Source organism: Pochonia chlamydosporia (assembly GCF_001653235.2).
Source record: "Pochonia chlamydosporia 170 chromosome Unknown PCv3seq00022, whole genome shotgun sequence".
Taxonomy (NCBI): domain Eukaryota; kingdom Fungi; phylum Ascomycota; class Sordariomycetes; order Hypocreales; family Clavicipitaceae; genus Pochonia; species Pochonia chlamydosporia.
The window spans coordinates 1-19,014 of record NW_019154057.1 but is presented as its reverse complement, the minus strand read 5'-3'; the positions used below and the strand labels follow the sequence as shown (position 1 = coordinate 19,014).

General features: G+C 48.1%; 9 protein-coding genes across 9 annotated transcripts; 5 read left to right on the top strand and 4 right to left on the bottom strand.

The window, feature by feature from the left end:
• Positions 1-7: 7 nt before the first annotated feature.
• Positions 8-499, bottom strand: VFPPC_17059 (fungal specific transcription factor; the record flags this gene model as incomplete). The annotated part of the gene is made up of 1 exon (XM_018294809.1): positions 8-499. One exon carries the CDS (start codon positions 497-499, stop codon positions 8-10), a length of 492 nt encoding a protein of 163 aa, XP_018136208.1.
• Positions 500-791: 292 nt separating this feature from the next.
• On the top strand, positions 792-2,002 carry VFPPC_11856 (reverse transcriptase; the record flags this gene model as incomplete). The annotated part of the gene is made up of 2 exons (XM_018289911.1): positions 792-804; positions 882-2,002. The coding sequence occupies 2 exons, from the start codon at positions 792-794 to the stop codon at positions 2,000-2,002; spliced, it is 1,134 nt and encodes a 377-aa protein (XP_018136209.1).
• Positions 2,003-2,881: 879 nt separating this feature from the next.
• On the top strand, positions 2,882-3,231 carry VFPPC_11858 (hypothetical protein; the record flags this gene model as incomplete). The annotated part of the gene is made up of 3 exons (XM_018289913.1): positions 2,882-2,919; positions 2,966-3,053; positions 3,103-3,231. The coding sequence occupies 3 exons, from the start codon at positions 2,882-2,884 to the stop codon at positions 3,229-3,231; spliced, it is 255 nt and encodes an 84-aa protein (XP_018136211.1).
• Positions 3,232-4,863: 1,632 nt separating this feature from the next.
• On the bottom strand, positions 4,864-5,184 carry VFPPC_18524 (hypothetical protein; the record flags this gene model as incomplete). The annotated part of the gene is made up of 1 exon (XM_022430119.1): positions 4,864-5,184. One exon carries the CDS (start codon positions 5,182-5,184, stop codon positions 4,864-4,866), a length of 321 nt encoding a protein of 106 aa, XP_022284870.1.
• A 152-nt stretch (positions 5,185-5,336) lies between these two features.
• On the top strand, positions 5,337-5,756 carry VFPPC_18523 (hypothetical protein; the record flags this gene model as incomplete). Its single annotated transcript, XM_022430118.1, has 1 exon — positions 5,337-5,756. The coding sequence occupies one exon, from the start codon at positions 5,337-5,339 to the stop codon at positions 5,754-5,756; it is 420 nt and encodes a 139-aa protein (XP_022284869.1).
• Positions 5,757-6,599: 843 nt separating this feature from the next.
• On the bottom strand, positions 6,600-7,220 carry VFPPC_11859 (heat shock protein 30; the record flags this gene model as incomplete). The annotated part of the gene is made up of 1 exon (XM_018289914.1): positions 6,600-7,220. The coding sequence occupies one exon, from the start codon at positions 7,218-7,220 to the stop codon at positions 6,600-6,602; it is 621 nt and encodes a 206-aa protein (XP_018136212.1).
• A 2,190-nt stretch (positions 7,221-9,410) lies between these two features.
• On the top strand, positions 9,411-9,743 carry VFPPC_14969 (hypothetical protein; the record flags this gene model as incomplete). Its single annotated transcript, XM_018292733.1, has 1 exon — positions 9,411-9,743. The coding sequence occupies one exon, from the start codon at positions 9,411-9,413 to the stop codon at positions 9,741-9,743; it is 333 nt and encodes a 110-aa protein (XP_018136214.1).
• Positions 9,744-12,177: 2,434 nt separating this feature from the next.
• On the bottom strand, positions 12,178-12,582 carry VFPPC_11862 (hypothetical protein; the record flags this gene model as incomplete). The annotated part of the gene is made up of 2 exons (XM_018289917.1): positions 12,178-12,500; positions 12,570-12,582. 2 exons carry the CDS (start codon positions 12,580-12,582, stop codon positions 12,178-12,180), a joined length of 336 nt encoding a protein of 111 aa, XP_018136216.1.
• Positions 12,583-13,690: 1,108 nt separating this feature from the next.
• VFPPC_11863 (MFS transporter) lies at positions 13,691-15,578 on the top strand (the record flags this gene model as incomplete). Its single annotated transcript, XM_018289918.1, has 3 exons — positions 13,691-13,904; positions 13,963-15,208; positions 15,266-15,578. 3 exons carry the CDS (start codon positions 13,691-13,693, stop codon positions 15,576-15,578), a joined length of 1,773 nt encoding a protein of 590 aa, XP_018136217.1.
• Positions 15,579-19,014: the final 3,436 nt, after the last annotated feature.

The following is a 19,014-nucleotide window of genomic DNA, read 5'->3' as shown; positions in this document are numbered from 1 at the left end:
TCCAGATTCAGTCCGTGAAGGTTGCTGAGTCGGTGCACCTGAATGACTTGATGATCTGCTGGTACTCAATCACAAGTGCGTCCGTTGCTTTAGTCTGTTCGGCATTGACTGCTACAGATAGACTATCAATCCAGCGGGGGAGATCATGGTCTTGGTCAAGATAGCGGCCTAATCTCTCATCCACGTAGCTGATGATAACACTTTTAGCCTTGATGAGATTGGTTTTCTGTTGCTCATACTCTTTGGAGCTATCTTTCCAATTGTCACGGGCTAGTCTGAAAGCGTTGACTTGAGACGCCGTAAGATTGACTTCAGTCTCAGCGTTTGCATTGAAATCAGATACCTGCGGTCTTCTTGGCTTTCGCAGAAGCACTTGAGTTCGGTTGATCGGCTTGATTGCCTCCCAGATATCTATATCGATTAAGCTTGCAACGAACTTCTGCCAGTCGTCCCAATTGTCGATCCCCGTGAGGATAACCTCAGTTTTGGAAGGTGGCATTTTCACTTAGTTGTTCAGAAGGAGTTAAAATTTACTTAGCTAACTGTCTCACGAACACTGTTTTGTGTTCAATCGTAGTGCAGTTTTTCACAGCGTGGCTGTTCTTGTTGACAACCTAGTGCGCGGGTCCGGGCTCATAACTGTCACGTTATGAGACTCATTGTTAACTAAGCTCGTTTTCAAAATCATTGTTCTTGTTATTGTTTTTGTGCTGCAGACTCTGTCTCCAGCTGACTTTTTAATACTAGAAAACTTCCCTTCGTCCGAATCTGTTTTTCGGTTAAGTTTAGTCATGATAACCGACAGTATGAAAACCAGGAATTACACCAAGTTTGCTTGTTCTATCAACAGAGGCAGTTTTATCCGACAATTGGGAGACAAGCGAATAAGCGTATCTGGCGAGCCTCATCTACAGCCTCGGATTCGGGATCCACGGCCAACGCCGAAAACGAAACCGTTGGCAGGGAGGGCGAAAAGGCGCTGCTCTTGCAGGTGCTAGAGGAGTTGAAGGATCTTAAGAACGCATCGACTAAACAACAGGACCTGATTTACAAGTTGGAGCGAGAGGTAGTGGAAACGAAGGAGGAGCTGAAACGAGTAACAAAACAGCTGGAGACTACGACGCGCAACGCGATCACACCTCCATTCACCGGAAATAGCCAAGCATCGTACGCTGACGTGCTACGCACTCCGCCAGACAGTCCAAAGTCCACCGAAGTTCCCACGTCGCCCCACGTATCGGGGGCACTTTTCTGCACTATTGATGTTTCCCGGGTGCCAGTCGAGGAGAGTAACCGTGCCACGCCCGGTGGGATTCGTACCGCTGTCGAAAACGAAGTTCACGTGGAGAAGGAATCGCCAACCTGGCGATGCCGGGCCGTCACGAGAGACGTCAAAGCCCCTCACCGCATCAGAATCGTATGCCGAGACGAAGAAGAACATAGTATGATCAAAGGTATCGCGGAAAAGAAATTGCCGCAGGGCGTTCGAGTTTTGAGGGACGAGTATTACCCGATTAAGGTCGATGGGGTAAGCCGCTCCGAAGTGCTAGACGTTGGAGGCAAGGAATTACCAGGACTAGGGGAAACCCTCAGCAGTGAGAATGCCACAGAAGTCATCAAAGCCGTTTGGCTGAGCGACAGATCCCGTAAGGAACATGGGCCGGTGGTTGTTTATCTTAAAAAGGCAGTCGAGGCAGCCAGATTCTTGCGCGAAGGGTATTTTTACGCTGGAGGATTATCAGGTTCAACATCTGTTTTCAAACGCCAACAACGGCCCAGCCAGTGTTACAATTGTCAGGAACTAACGGACCACAAAGCTTTCCAATGCAAGAAACCGCAGGTGTGTAGAAGGTGTGCCAAGGAGGGCCACCACCACAGCGTTTGCGCTGAGGCTATTGCGAAATGTCTCTTGTGCGGCGGTCCGCACGAATCTTTCGGCGAAAACTGCAGGAGGCTTTACCCGTCTCACGATGGCTCAGCCTCTACGGATGATCCAGCTTAATGTCTGGAAGGGGGACGCAGCTCACGAAAGTTTAATGAACGATGAAGAGATTCAAGATGCAGCGGGGCATTGCCATTCAAGAACCCCGGGCGTGGATAGTCAAGGGGCACCTCTTTACCATACCCATGGCACACCACAAATGGACAAAGATGATACCCTCAATGTGCAGAGAACAGGGCAGGTGGCCCATCCGAAGTATGCTTTGTGTAAGAAAAGATTTGGAAGCTGAGCAGGTCCCGATAGAGTCGGCGGATCTAACTGTGGCGCTCGTGAAGCTCCCTGGACGGCAAATTTTGATTGTTTCCGTGTATGTGAAAGGGCGTGATGCGCAAGCTCTAATAGAAACCTGTGATATGTTGCGGAGGGTCGTCACGGAGGTTAGACGCCGGCCAGGTCGTAGACGTCGTCATTGCGGGTGACTTCAACCGCCATGCCCAGTTGTTGTCACGTTATGAGACTCATTGTTAACTAAGCTTCTTCTCAAAATTATTGTTCTTGTTGTTCGAGCTGCAGACAGAGTCTGCAGCTCTCCTTTTAATATCAAAACACTTCCTTTCGTCCGAATCTGTTTTTCGGGTAAGTTTAGTCATGATAACCGACGTTATAACAGCTAAGCAATTACACCAAGTTTGCTTGTTCTATCAACAGAGGCAGTTTTACCCGAGAGCCACAGGCAGAGCACTGACGACGCGTTTCGTCATTAATCCTAAAGTGGTGCTACTATAACCCAACGTAACGGTATAACAGCGACGTTTTCTAAATTTGAACAGCTGACGGGGGAACAAACCCAACCACTGCGCAAAAAAAAAAAAAAAAAAAAAAAAAAAAAAAAAAAAGGAAAAAAAATTAACAAATCAAACGAAACTCGGTACTGTCAACATGACTGGAAATCAGAATCCCGGAAATTTTGCCAACCGGTATTAAAAGTTTAATTTTACTCGGATGAAAGCTAACTCGCCATAGCCCTAAGGACGAGGTCCAGGAGATCGTATCGAAAGGAGGGCAGGCGAGTCATTCAAGTGGCTTTGCCACTATGGATCCTGATAAGCAGGTACGTAATATGTGCGGAATGTGGAAAGAATGAGTCTTAATTATTCTAGAGAGACATTGCCTCGCAAGGAGGTCAGGCATCGTCCGGGTCGTTTGAACCTGGAAGCGAGAAGGCAAAGGAGGCTGGCAGGATGGGAGGGCTAAATTACGCCGGCGACAGCGAGGAAGATATTTGGTAAACGTTGCTATATGGATCCTGAAATATTACAAAGAGGAAGAATAAACGAGATAAGAGGAGAAATTCTGTCCTAAGACTCGTGCCTTAGACATAATATTTTAAAAAAAGACAATAGTTAAGTAGTTAGTGGTAAGGATATCATGTAACAGATTACACTATCCCTTACAAGGCACTTGAGATGGAGTTGCACGTGCCATATCCCTAGGCTCTTGAATTTTCTTAGAGAGTGGATCCATGTCCTCCATGTACTGGATTTCTCTCTCCGCCTTAACAACCTCTTCACTATCTGACGCTAGCTCCGCCTTCCACTGACCACAACCTAGCTTCTGCTTGACGAGTGAATCATGTTTGTGGTAGTCGTATTCTGATCCCGTCGCTGTGATATGGCACGGTGACGGTTAGTGTTTGCGAACTCTTCATACCCTCCGTGACGTGCCAGACGGTCAATGTATCCTCATAGACGAGGTCGACTAGTTTCACCTACCAGTTGATGATTCTTTGAGGCCTATGCTTAATGACCTGAAAACGCTAAAGCTTCGCCAAATATGTGGTTGACTGTGGGCGGCTTGAAAAGGTGCGAGGAGGTTTTGGGGGCTCTTGAGAACTGCGATTGTGGTTTGTATTACAGACGACTGCATTTCGAAAGTTTCGGGATATGGCATACCGCGTCGATTGGGAATGCCAGCTTTTAGGCTGAAGTTTGCGATGTTGATGGAAGAAGAAAAACACCTCCTTCAGCCACTCATACGTTCGTAGACTAAAGTTCTAGACAAGACATCTTATGTGGCATATGCCGAATTTGAAAAACGTGCTTTGTTACAGAAGAGCTGAAGCAATCCTTGGTTCTTGTGCTCTCTTAGCAAGGTATGAGCTGGTATCGACCGCGCCTCTGCTGGCAACGCGCAAATGCCAGCAGCAATACGCCATAGTGATATCACTGCTGGGTTTTCGTTACTCGCCACATAGGCCAGTGACGCACCATGAACAAGTTTGCTTAATATCTCCATATCCTGTCTGCTAGGCTAAAGAGCATGTAGGTTGCATGCTAGGCATGCCTCTGATGCTTGTGGGGTCGGCTGCGGAGGTTCCGCTCCGACGATACGACCTCCATTTTATCTGCTGATGGCTAACTCTTGTCGTCGTTCAGCCTCCGGTGAAGTCCGACCCATTTTCCATTGGCCTGTCAATTTGATTCAAGAACTGTTCGGGACGTCAGAACCTTATTTCCTGGTGGTCTTAACGACGGACTCGCTCCCATGAGAACGAGAGATGTCATATCACAATTGCCATCACAATATTCAAGTGAGCGTGAACTTTAAGCGTGAAATCATTACCTACCGGCCGTGCTGGACAAGTCCACATACAAACGGTAAAACAGCGTCTAAGTCTTTATGTTTGCCCCTGACTACTAGTCCAACCTTTTCCCTGGAAATAGACGTCACACTGATGCCGGACTTATATAAAGGGAATTGATAGAGCGGCATGACACTTTTGATACAGAGGTAGGGCTTTTTGCAGCTTCTGATTCGCCCAATTTTCTTGAGCCGCAAGTACTTCGTAGTCAAGGCGGTCTAGCCAACAGGGCTGAAAGCAACTCCACTCAATCCACTGGATGCATAATCCACTGAGTACCTCAACATAGTGGATCCACTGGAAGCTGTTGTGGATTGGGTGGATTGGCAAAGCGCCGTACTCTGCAGAGAATATTTTCCCAAAGGCCTCGCCCACCTATCTCCCTTGTTCCAGCTTCCGAGTCGAACTTATCCCCAACTAGCTTCCATCTCCTCTTGGACGCTCGCCATATGAGCAAGCAGACGTGTATCACTGACTGTTTGTGTAGCTCCAACGCGGCGACGATCTTTCCTCGAACCGTTGTGTGGGTAATATTGGCTTTACCTGCTGAAACTGATGGGTTCAAGTAATCTAAGATGGCTTGGAGGTTCGTGAACCCCATCTGACGCTATGGAGAGACCTTGCGGCTCCCAGCCTATGCCCCAGTCATGTGGGCAGCTACAACCACAGGAGATACAACGCATTGCATAACTCGGCCTCCACCTGAATCAGTCGGAATCAGTTATTATCTGTATAGAGTGTGGCTTCGCGTTAATGGCCGATGGCGACCGTGTTTCTCGGCACCTTGGGGAGAAGCATGGCCATTCGAGGAAGGCGAGATGGGGCCTAAATAAGCTAATGAACTCGCTACAGCTCCCAAGTCCTCGCCAGCTGCCGCCTAGGCAAGACGGTTGTCCGCAGCACCCGCACTTGGCTTTACAGAGAGGGGTTGGCTGCTCCTACTGCCGCTTCCGCTCCACAAGCTATGATATCTTATCTCGACACCTAAAGAAGGAGCATCGTCGCGAGGTCACGGCAAGGAGGTCGTCCGGGTACTGGCTACGAGACCACATTCAGGATGATATCCTCTTCCAGAGCTGGCTTCCCGGTGATATCCTCGCCACCTGGTGCGTGTCCGCCTCTGCCGTAGAAATGCCTACTCTGGTTCCCCTGACTGCGAAAGACGCCGAGTAGACAGGCAAGCCGAAGCTATCTGTGCCGCCAAGCTACAGCACCTCACCGGCGCATCGTTGTCTTCGCTGCTCCAGTCAGCTACACGGCCTAGCCCTCTTACGGCCAGGAAGCCGCTTGGCCCAACCTCGTGAGCAACTGGATGCGCCGGACGGGATGGTAGGCTCTCTACGCGAATGAAAATAGGCGTGTCCCCATTATGCTATATCAAACGCCCATTGAGGCGGACTGACCCTACTATCTTGGAACGTACGACGGGAAATCGATTGAAAGCGCAGCGACGTCGAGGCCAGGCTGCGTACTATCATACACGCGTTGGACAGGCTGTTTGATCGATGCGCGAATACAGTCACTCACACTGGCACATCAATACGACGATGGCTGCGAGGGAGATTTGCCGATTGGCCGTACAAGGCGCCCTTCCGGCTTGTTACGCATGAGCGCTCAGGGCGCCAACAACGACGGCTGTTGAAGCGATGTCTCTGTATGTGGGTACAGCTCTGGCGCATTCCGCGTTCGACCGCCAGGGCTTTGACGAAGCGGACCGTCACATACGAGCAGCGCCAGGCTTTACAGAAGCATTGGGACCGCACATCAGGCTCGTATTCACTCACGAGGACAACATAAGATGCGTATAAAGCGGTCAAAGCGGTACGTATTAAGACATCGCTTTAAATATTTAGTTAACTCAGTCTTCATGTGGCTACTGAGAAAGAATGAAGTACAAAAACTCGACAAATACTCGACAGAGACAAAGCCAAATTGACTCTCGCCAATACATTATTCATCACACATGCAAAAGACTTACACTCTGCCCCAGCGGCAAAAAAAATACAATAAATCAGTTTAGTTTATAGCGATCCGTCGAGGTTCAGGCTTCTTAGCTTTTGGCACAGAAACAGCCAGGATGCCGTCTCTGAAACTAGCCGACACGGAATCATGGTCCACAGGGGTCGGAAAGTTGAAGCTTCGAGAGAACTCCCCGACGCTGCGCTCAGTAAGCCAATACTTGTACTTGGGTTGCTCAGGCTGCCTTTGCGCCTTGCCTACTGCAGTTTCTGTCGCGGCTGCATTGTCATCCTCAACAGTGGCTTTATGCGCGGAGGGTGATGTTTCGCCCTCAGTGATGGCTGGCTTCTCGGAAACATCTTCAATGCGCCCAGCGCTGGAGGTGCCAGACGAATAAGTTCGCTCAGCTTTGCCACGGACAGTCATGGTCTGTGGATCTGTAAACTCAATGTGAACGGCGTCTTTGTTCAGGCCGGGGAGTTCGCCGTGCAGCTCGTATGCATCACTGGTTTCGCGAATGTCAAATTTGGGCTGCCAGGTGGCGATGGCTGAGAGCCGGCCTTGTTGGTTACTGCCGGATTGGCGAGAATACGTGTCAAAGTCGTCCAGGAGACGGAAGAGTGGGGTGAAGGATGATAAAGAATCACCTTCATAGAAAGCTCGTGGAAAGAAAGACATGTTGCGTGATGGGGTGGCAACGAATGGGATTGTGCTGCGTCGAAGGGTTCGCAGAGTACGGAATGGGCGAGTTGCTCTGCTGAGTTGCATCAAATCGTCTTGATTCAAGTGAGGTCAAGATTGGCGATGATGATGAGGAGGATGGAAAGTAAATTGGGATAAAAGTGAAGTCAAGCATCTTTTATATTCTAGGGGTGAAGTGATCATGCGGTGTGGTGTCCATGAGGATTTCTCTGGAAATATCTAGAATTCTACTGACGCAATTTTGACGTCCTTGGTCGACTACAATACCTGACTTGTAGTGGGCAAAATGGTAATTGGAACGATTTGGACGCCATGTTGATGTCTCTAGAAGTTGCTGGGTGTTGCTAGTAAAGGAAAGACCCACTAATTGCCTGTCATGGTATGCAAACAGCGGTTTAGCCAATCAGCAAGCAGTTAGTCGGAAGGAGTCGGACCGAATTCAGCGATGATATTGGCTGTGCACTTAATTATGCACGCAGCATTAAATAAATGTAAGAGAAACGTGGATGGTTACAATGTCTATAAGTGTAGAAGCTAAGACAGGGAAGCCAACCCTTCAGATCAATCTGTAACGGTTCAAGCGAGTATATTGACAACTGGCTTAGGCGACTCAGCGCCTGACGTACCCATAACTACGAACTTAGTCAGGCTCAAGCCGCCATTATCATTCTGTGGCGTCAGATCACAAGCTTTTCCGAGTGGTCTTACCTGAAGCCCGACAAGTAAATATTAATCAAAGATCGAAGTGCAGCTTAGCAGTAATGGCAAGAGGTCGTGTGTCGCACACTGCCCGCCAGAGTCTATGCTCGAAGTTTTCTTGTTCGTGCGGAACAGTTTGCGAGAGCGCCGGAGTACGGCTAAACTGAGTCGCGCGTCGTGGAGCGGGATAGACCTGGCTGGTATATATTGTAGTTGAGGGAGTTGGAGGTACGACCTGGCTACGTCAGGGGTTCATGCGCCGATGGCGCATTTGTATCGAGCGGCGTGAGCCGAAGTCGTCGACCGCGGAGAACTCGAGTGCGGAAAGGAGATTGTGAACAGACATTTTTTGATTTCGTGGTCCGTTGTATTTAGCGTCATGCGTGGAAGTTGGTCGGGCGTGGCATGTATAATTAATACGAGGTGACATCAGACGGGTTGGCCGATGAGCCGACGTTGCTAAATAGCGCTTACATCGTCAATGGGTGGCTTTCATGGTGGACGTGTCAGAAAGTCGTCATCCTAAAGATACAATGAACTCTTTGGACTAGGCAGTTGGCTGCCCAAGCTCAGCGTATCTTGGCTGACGGACCCTGCTTTTTCCACAAGCCCGGCATGTCCCTTGTCAACGTCGTGATATCTGCAGCTGGTTTGTTTCATACCCTCCTCTATGGAATAACACAGCATCTTCATGGCTTTCCCTGGGTCCAGACGGGAATGACATGGAAGGTAAATGGTACCGAAAATTTGGAACTAAATCAGTGCATCCAATCTGAAGGTATATGGCGCAGCGAATCGACTCGCATAGTTGTACCACAATTTCATCCTCCTCCAATTAGACGACAGGGCCAGAGGAGAAGATACCGTAAAAGTAATAGAAATTGACGGCCCAGAATATATACGATTGCTGCATCATAGAAGCTGAGTATCTGAACCGAAAGGACCTCCCTCGAGTACCTGTCGAAGATAAAGCAAGATTTTCTTATCGAAGATGCCTGGGAATAGTATTCTGAAATTCTGAAGAGCAAGGATAAGTAACTACCTCTTCCGCAAGTATTTTGCGATTAGCTGTCAGGTAAACACAGATTGGCGGCCATTGACAGCAGCGGTACAAACTCAGCCCATGGCAAGGATGTGGGGAATCAGGCCACTTGGATGTATGGCGTCGCGCGCCATTCAGCGTCGGAGCTGCTTACAGAAGCAAGAGTGAGAGGGGAAAGCCACTGAAAACATTTAGCTCCTGCATTGGGCAGTCTATTCATATCCGTAGCAATTGTCCAAGAGCAGTCACAACAACTTACGGCCACGGATCGGTTTAGGTGTGCCATATATCTGGGCATGCAACATACGAAAGGCCGAGTCATTGACATCAGGCATATGAATAACTAGGAAATGGACGAGGTTAGTATTAAATGGACGGCCAGCAATTGTCACTCACCCTCGAAGTAGACCACGCTTTACTCAACAATGCAATATATTTCTCTCCTGGAAGCGCAAAACCGGGACTTGCGAGCGCAAGGAACAAAACTGCGCGAATACATCGCCAGATTGGAGTTCCTATTTCCCCAGCTTATGAATCAATTGCAGCCGGCAATGTTTGACACCCGCAACATAACCGAGAACACTCGTCAGCAATGTGAATGCAAGATGGATAACGAAGAAGCGGCCGCAAAACTAGATGAGGGTCGGTCTGACACTGGTTCTGCCCGTCCAGAAACGACAGGAAAGTCTCAAAACCTAATCATCGTTCGACAGACAAAGTTGATGAAGAAAATTTGGACGCAAGGCAAAGAGGAGTAAAACGGTCTCGCGTTGGGTAATCGTCCGTTCAGCGCATCAGTAGCCAAAATCTCAAGGGCGAAGAGCAAAATCGCATAACCTAGTCAAACAAATTAAATAGGCTGGTGTGCCACGATACCAGAATTCTCGCATACTAAATGCTGGGCGTCACGAAATTTCTTTAAATAGATTGAAATTCGACTCTACTAGCCATAGTGTCACGTTATGGGACAGTGAGACTCATTGTTAACTAATCTTCTTTACAAAATCATTGTTCTTGTTGTTCTTCGTGCTGCAGACTCTGTCTGCGGCTGCGTTTTTAATACTAGAAAACTTCCCTTCGTCCGAATCTGTTTTTCGGTTAAGTTTGGTCATGATAACCGACTGTATGAAAACCAGCAATTACTCCAAGTTTACTTGTTCTATCATCAGAGGCAGTTATATCCGACACATAGATACAGAGGTCTCCACACTGCAGCCGCAATATGAAGCAGATAGCTTGGCAGGCTCGCCCTCGTGGTACGTAACGGGTAGCGCGTACCTGGAACCACACGACCCCACAAAACAGCTTAGTCTCTAGCGAAGCCTTTGACCAACATACGTTGCCATGCCTAATAGGACAACATTTAGCTACCGTCCTTGTTTCTAAGTTGGGATTTCAACAAATCTTATAACGCCCATGGTAACTGACAGGGAGCTTTATTTTCTCAGGCTGACAATAGTGCTGAAGGATTGTTGAATTATTTAAGTACCGAATAACTGGGCGACATTCTCACCTTTAGATGTTAAAGCCTATGGAGTACTTGTTAACAGAGGAGAGAACGGTTGTTTATCTGAAGATAAATCATCCGGTCTTGCAATTTTACTACTTTCGGCACATCTGGCATCAACCATTACAGCAATATTACACTAAGCATCTCCGAACCCTTCTAAAGAGCTGCTTACGATCGATACGAATATGGGTTTCCTAAATAACCCTAGACATGGGGACCCGAATCCCACTGAAAGCTATACCCATCATGTACGGAGCTTCGGCGGGGAGTTTCATCGGATACCCAGTACCAATCTGGTTCTTCTGTCCGCGTCCCTACTTGTAGCGTATGGTTCGCCGGGAGTGCGCTGAGAGCAGTCGTAGTATCATTGCCACTGATCTCTTCAGCGTGTAGGGGACTTATGTGCTCACCTGTGTTGAGGGGGAAGACGGAAGTTGGCTCACTCGGTCTAATCGCGGCATCAAACGCACGAATTGAGTCCGAAATCGACGAACGCAAATCAGCTTCAGGACTAATCGTTTGGTTCTGACTGAGGCGAGCTGCTGAAGCCCATGGTCTATTTCCTGTGGTACTCTGGTTCTGGCATCCGATGCTGGACGTGCTATAGAACGGGCGGTCTGTCTGTTGCTCGTCAGCTTCTGCTGTATCGACATAAGTTACAAGATCCTGGTATATATCGTCAACCGATCGTCCATCGTGGAGCCATTGAACGATTTGTAGAGCGTGTGATGTGTTTTCAAGTTCGGACAAGACGCGGTCACTCCTCTGGACTTGGCTTCGTAGTCGCTGGGCTTCCGATACCAGGTTTCTCTTTGGCTCCCATTGCCGCTCTACATATTGGCAGGCAATGTCCCGCCCAACACAAACTGAGCAGGGCCGACCGCCGTCACACTTTATTCTTTTCGCTCGACATAAAACGCAAGCATTTTGAGTCAGCTTCCTCCTTTCGCGCATGATCGGATATTTACTCATTGCAAATGTGAGTACCGTTGTAAATTCGATTTAGTATTAAGCAATGAAGATCAAGTTGGAACGGGAGATGATCTGTTTCTGTTATACACAAAAGGAAGCCGTAGAAGCGCACCACTTGGCAAGGGTAATTGGACGAGCACAGTGGTGCTAGATCATTCTATGGGGCCACAGCCACACCAGCACAACCCTCCCCCGCTTTGTTTTCTGTTGCTCAAAAACCAGGTTTGTAGGGTACAAAGGTCCAGCCACGCCCAGTCAAGCTGAGGTTGGTGATTCGCCCAATCCGTGGGTGTCTCCGATATGTATGGCAGTATCAGACGATGCGTACCACTGTGTGAAGCCCCCGTATTTGTCATTATCAACGACCGATATTTCTTTTGCTGACCTTGTAGTAAGATGCATCCCACCGTTAACACGCAAGCACTTGATCATGATGTTGTCGGATAAAACTGCCTCTGTTGATAGAACAAGCAAACTTGGTGTAACTGCTGGCTGTCATGGCGTCGGCTATGAGAACTGAGAATAGCCGGAAAAAGCAATTATATGCTTCGGACGAACGGGAAGTTTTCTAGTATTACAAGACGGCTGCAGACTCTGTCTGCAGCACGAACAACCACAAGAACAATGATTTTGAGAAGAAGCTTAGTTAACAATGAGTCTCATAACGTGACAATTGGAACACCGTGTGATATTCTGACCGACTTGACGACTCAGCATTGTTGCAGCTGGGTAGCAGAAGGTCCCATGTCATCGAGACCCAGCTCCTTGAATGCAGACACCTTGTGCTTCGAAATACCGACACTCTTCTGAAGCTGGGCTGGAAGGTACAGCCCGGCGCCCTCGCGTAGCCGGTCCGAAGTATTGCGCGAGTTAAACTTTGGCCGACCAGTGACGCAGCTTGCGGAAAATTCCAGGTCTTGGGGAAGTTCCCCAGATTGACAGGTTGTGGGCATCATCACAACTGAAGCTGAAGAGTGATCATTGATGAGAATGGCCAGCTGAGGGGCGCCTTTTTGAATCAATATAGACAATACTCCATACGTTGACAAGATTTTGAAGAGGGGCTAGACCTTTTCTTTAAATCATTACAGAATACGGTCGCTGAACCAAGCCATTCCCCATTTCTCCTAGTTACGGCATGGGCCGCTCACGGTGTGGGCCGGCCAAAGTTTCTTTGAATGGTGGTCAGGCTCCTTGTGCCAAATTGGAGGTTTCTTAGGATCGGACATTCGCCCAGCGATCAGGGCACTTCAAGCTCCATTCTTCGCCCAACTACGGAGTAGAATACAGCTTTGGCAAACAGACTTTCACGCTACACCTGATGCATTCAACCGTGCATTTGAACTTTCAGAGGGTAGCCAAAAGCAACCAGCTACTTAAGAGACTAAATCATCCCGTACATTGTGTAGCAGCCTGGACGTGCGAGGCGCTTGAAACAACAATTGTACATCGTATCAGAGACGCCGACGTCCTGCGGATACTTTGATCGATTACGATACGGAACCCAACAGCTTTGGTGCAACTTGGCCGTCGACGGGTTAAAGATGGTCAAGCCTGAGGTCATTGTGACGCGACCAAGTTCCTCCGAGCTGAAGTACGGTCTCGGTCGATGACGGAATTTGGGTTGATGGCAGGATCCGTGTTTTCTGCAATGCTTGCCTGGTACAGGACTGCAAACGGTGCGGTAAGACGTAGGCCATGACTCAAGTCAGCCCTCCATCCTAAGTGGCCATCCAAGACGCACTATTGATATGGTTTACCGATTCGCCATGATTGACAGCTCCACTCTCTGATGTTCAGCGGAAACAATTCGCTGAAACATTTGAAGTAGATAAGACAAGACTGGCAGAGACCACCACCATAAGCCCACTGCCCGCATGCCACCCCCCGCCTTGATTTAATTAGTCGAGTCTAGTGGCTGCAATGGACACCTACTGTGAGGTCTCCCTCTAGAACATTCTACTGCCAACGACGTTTGCACCTTTGACGTTGCTATACAGTACTGTACTGTACAACGATTTCGGGCCTGTATAAGAAACCTTAATCAAAAGATGATGATTTAGGATTCCTGGTTAAGACGTCACCCGTTGTTGCAATCTATGTGCTGCAGTGCGGCCTATAAGTGCTGCTGCGGGTGTCACGGGCTACCACAAGCTAGGATTTGGTGAATACAGACTCAATACATGCCTAGGCTATAGATCAGACACCCATACCAATTTGGATATGTCACTGGCCCAACACGTAACACAGGCCGACGGCTTCGAGTCAGATGTCCCTCGCAGAGATAATCAGTTGTCAATCGCAGCGGATGAAGAGGCTTCGCCAGTTGTAAACCCCAACAAACCAGAATGGCAACGCATGAGCTTCTCGCCAGCCTACTCAGCCCCTAAAAAAAATCATACCGCTGCGTACAAGGTTTCTGTTACGAAGCGAATCGGTAAGTTGTCTTTGGCCCTCTTGTCAAATATTGCCCATGTCTGACCTTGTACTTTTAGTGCAAGTAGTTACCGGCATCGTAGCCTGTTGGCTATGCGCTGGCATCGTATTTGGCTTCGCTGCACTCAAACCTGTCTTGATTGCCAATGGAGTATACAGCGAGTTTTGTGACGGTAACAACGAGGACACTTTATTCGGCTCCAACGACACTAGCCTTGTTCCTTGTGACGAGCAGGATCTGCGGCTAAACCTCTTCTTTGTTGTTGCATCCGTTACTGCAAATGTATCGTCACTTTTAGCTGGCTCTACTCTCGACAAGTATGGCCGGCGCATTTGTTGGATCGCCGGTTGCCTGTTTCTGATGATGGGCAGTCTCCTGATGGCGGCATCATTTTCAATTTCCAAACTCGATGGTTATCTTGTTGCAAACGTGTTGCTTTCATTGGGAGGGACATTTATTTTTATTCCAAGTTTTCAGCTGGCAAATGCTCTTCCAAAGTGTTCGGGGCTAATCGTAGCTATGATCACGGGAGCGTTCGATGCGTCAGCCGCTGTGTTTCTTCTGTATCGTGTGCTTTATGAAGCGACAGACGGCCGTTTTTCGATCGAAAAGTTCTTTTTCGGCTATGCTATAGTACCCATCTTGGTCCTCGTTGCTGAAATAAGCTATATGCCAGCGCAATCATACCACACCATTTCTGACCTCGAGCGCAAGATTGCAAAAGCTCAAGATGACCAAGAGGACGTCCATGAGTCGGACCAAGACCTTCAAGATACAGGGGAATTGGCAAGAGTTCAAAGCGCTCGAGCGGCACGCCGTTTGGCCAAATTGGACCAAATCGAAACCGTTACCGGAGATTCCGAATGTCGTGATGAACGGAGGAGGACGAATGAGGAGCGGCAGACGGCTAGCGGTATCTGGGGTGTCATGCATGGGGTCTCGACTCGACGGCAATTACTCAGCCCCTGGTTCATGCTCATTCTCCTGCTAACTGCTCTCCAAATGTTGCGTATGAACTACTTCATCGCCACTATACGTGCTCAGTATCGATACTTGCTAGACTCGGAGGACCTGTCCGCAGATGTCAACCGCTTTTTTGATATTGCTTTGCCAGTCGGAGGGGTCGTCACGACTCCATTCATAGGTATCCTGCTCAACAACTTTAGTATACCCACGATCTTTAGCTTCATAACCACGTCAATCATAGTCATTGGCTTACTAAACTGTCTGCACATTTTGTGGGCAGGCTATGCCACTGTCGTCGGCTTCGTCATCTTTCGACCATTATACTATTCGGCTATATCGTAAGTTATTTACCCAATGACAAGAAATGCACTCAGTGTCATAATAACATGACATAGGGACTATGCAACTAAGGTCTTTGGCTACACTACCTTTGGGCGCATCTATGGCACCTTGGTATGCGTTTCCGGAGTAATTAACCTCGCGCAGTCAGGTCTTGACGCTCTGACACATGCGGCACTTGATGGCAATCCTACTCCCATCAACATCGCCTTTACCGTAGCAGGAGCGTGTACTGGTGTGGTGCTGACAATATTTGTTACCACCAAGGCTCGTATGCTCGCAGCTAGAGATGGCACTATGTTGAAAAATCGTGGTGAACGCGGGCCGCTGGTTGTGGAGGAGCGAAGAGGATACGGCAGCAGCGAATAATGCAGATTGGATCAAGGCACTCTATTTTATGCTTTTGTACTCTAGCCAAATCACGAAGCAGATTTCTTGAAACAGGGGCAGTATCAACGCTGTAGAACTTGTGAGCTCCGTCAGTACGTGCGTGGTGGTGTGTATTATACTACATTTTACCACACGAGCACCGCTAAGTTCACGGTTGGTGATATTCCGACATTTTTGACCTTACTTGAACATAGCTTAAAGGGCCTTGTATTTGGTCTAAGCTCATTGCTTCTCCGCCCTAGCTTGTTTTAGCCAAGGGCAGCCCAGTGACGGCCATAATCATACAATCAGCAAGCAGCACAAGAATCGGAGATGACAATTTGGGTCTCTTGGTCAACCCTAAGCAGTTGTCTCTCGAAGGCCAGCTACTTCCGCCCTAGCATTCGCTTCCTTTCCCAGTCCAAGTACAGGTAACCCAACCAATGTGGCAAGTAGTTAATTAATCGACTTTAGCCTCGGTCTTGTACTTGGTTAATGTCTGGTGTTATCTTTCGCGAGATTTGTGGGTCTGACTCGGGCCTTTTATCTACATCCTCTGTTTGGCGCTGTCAGCATTCTACTGAATTCTGTGAAAGACAAAGCTAGCTCCAAAGAAAGCTCTGTCCATTCCGTGTTAAGATACAGTCAACCTAGGCTTTAATTGGCAGAATCTGTCATCCGGGTCTAGTCGTGTGGATTTATTGGTGGCGGTATTTATATATGCGGTTAATTATCTGCCCTCTTGTTGGATCTTCTGCCATGGGTGTCAAGATCTGCTCGCTCATTCAAAGCAAGCACAATATGCTATTGTCAAATAATGCTGCATCAGTCAAGCAAACAAGCGAGTGTGGCAAAGTGGCAATAGGAAATCGTAATACTGCTGCGTAAGCAGCAGTATTCCAATAAGTACATAATTTTGTATAATTCCACTCTTTTATATAGAAAATCAAGAGTCTCTCGTTGCCCGATTCACAGGGGATCTTCTGCCCCATCGTCGTCCAGTTATGCAAACAAGTCGTGAAGTGTGACAATGGGTAATAAGAAGAGCCGGCAAACTGGCCGTAACGTGTTTCGCCTACCTTGTGGTCATAATGGTATCTTACTTTTTGAAGTGCGTGTATTCCCAATCAGTTTCAAACAGTATCCTGAGAGCAAAATCCGAGAGCACGGCATGTTCCGGCATGGTGAAGAAGTAACATCAAAACTCGAACCACACGCCAAGACTGCTGGTAACCATTCGGCGACAGATTTCTAGGCATCCTATTCGTCTCTGCGGTACCACAAGTATCACGAAAGTGCAGCTATGGACGACATAGACGTGGATTATGATCCCTGATCTCTTCTATCTAGTAAGGGTTATCTACAACTTCTTATAGTAATCTGAATAGCTTTCCCAGCCATCGTCCTTATATTTCAGGTGGCTGGCCAGTCATCAGGTGGTTGGGCTAGCTCTATTCAAGGCTTCGCACTTGGAGACGCTGTTGAATCCTATTTATCGTGACAATAGATGAAAGATGACAGTAAGAAGATGGGGCAAAATTGGCGTTGCTGGTCTGAAATGCTGTGTATTCAGCTGGACGAGTGCAGGTTGAATCGTCAATTCATAAAAGCCCTGTGTCCAGACAAAGTAAAGTAAATATTAAGCGTCACTCACAATTACCGAAAAAGACCATAAGGTCTCTCCCATGCCCACAATCTCATCTTCATAGTTCTACTAGTCATAATGTTTCCCAACTGCATCATCGTCATTGCTGCCTTGGGCATCACAACTCTCGCTTCAGCCCAGAAGTCATGTGGTCTCGAAATTGCCCCTTGCCCTTCAGACAAACTCTGCGTCCCTGAATCCTATGACTGCACAAACCTCCATCGATGCCAGGGTAACTGCCAATTCAAGAACAAATACATCCCATGTGAGACAAGTGGTATTCCCACGTACTCCCCCCCCCGGCTTTGTGTGTCGCGATGATCCTCGCCTTCCCGAGAGTTGTGGTATGAAATGCAATATTCAGGGGATCTGTATACCCGAGAAGCCTCATCAATGTGCTGGGTTTGCTGGCTGGAAGTGTCCCGAGGGCTTATCCTGTTACGATGTACCAAATGATGGCTGCGATCCAAAGCATGGAGGTGCGGATTGCCTGGGGTGGTGCCTGTGACGGAGATCTCTATAATCGTGTTTAGTTCAGGGGTTAACTTATACAGTTAGTGATTATTATAATAAAATGCTCCGAAACAGATACTGTCTGAATAACCACGGGCCAAGTTGCGATCCAAGTACACATTCAATACATCGAAGAGTCTCCAAGTTGCGCCCCAGGTAGCGGCGTTCCCAAAAGCTAGTAAGCTTCAAAGGGTAATGGACGTAAATTCGCCAAAAACACAAAGACCTTAGACCGTAAGATGTACAAAATCGCATCGCAGATGCAAAACGAGAAGCAAGCGAAGGTCAGAGAGTATTGACACGCCTGCTGATCAACTAGTTATTCAGCAAAGGACTCTGAAGTTAGTTGCAAGCAGGTCAGCTACCAGAGTTAAAGCTGTTCTTTTCGCGCATCAAGATTTAGCAGCTTACTTCCAGTCTTATCTAGATGCTCTCACACTGGACCGTACATGTAAAACAAGCAAGAAAGACCAGCGCACGAGATATCCACTATCTGTTACAAATCATCGTAAGAACTTGAATGATGCAAGATCAGAGACCAGAATAGCAAAGCCAATCTCTTCTATGACGGTCGGCAAGGCAAGTTATAAGAGGAGACGCAATAAAAACTTCTCATCACGAAAGATTACGCCTGGACCATCTTCTCATAGTTGTAAATTGTCCAATCGAACACGGAATCGTACTGAAATCCTTCGCGAACAAAGACATCGCGAAATATCCTACGAAGGTAGCAATAGTCGGGTTTCTCGTCGAAACACAAAGAGCGGGTGTATTTCAGGTACGTTGTAAACTCATTGGGAAGTTCGCGGCATAGAACCTCAGTTGGGGTGGCCATCTTCTTCTCCATGATACGGTCATATTTTTGCTTCTTGGTATTAGCATGTAGACCTTGCCAGGGAAGATAACCGCGGTAGAAGTAGAGTAGGACATAACCGAGAGCTTCTAAATCGTCACGACGAGATTGCTCGATACCCAAGTGAGAGTTGATAGAAGCATACCGCGCGGTACCAGTCAAGTCCCTGTTTTCTCGGTAAGGGATATGGAAACCACTCTGGGGGTCCCGGTACCTCTTGGAAAGTCCAAAATCAATAATGTGGACTTGGTCGCCACACTTGCCGATGCCCATGAGAAAGTTATCGGGCTTGATGTCGCGGTGGAGGAAAGACCTGGCATGGATGTGCTCGATTCGAGAGATGAGCTGATCGGCGAGAAGAAGGATAGTCTTCAATGAAAACTTTCGGTTGCAGTAGTTGAAGAGATCCTCCAAGCTGGGGCCGA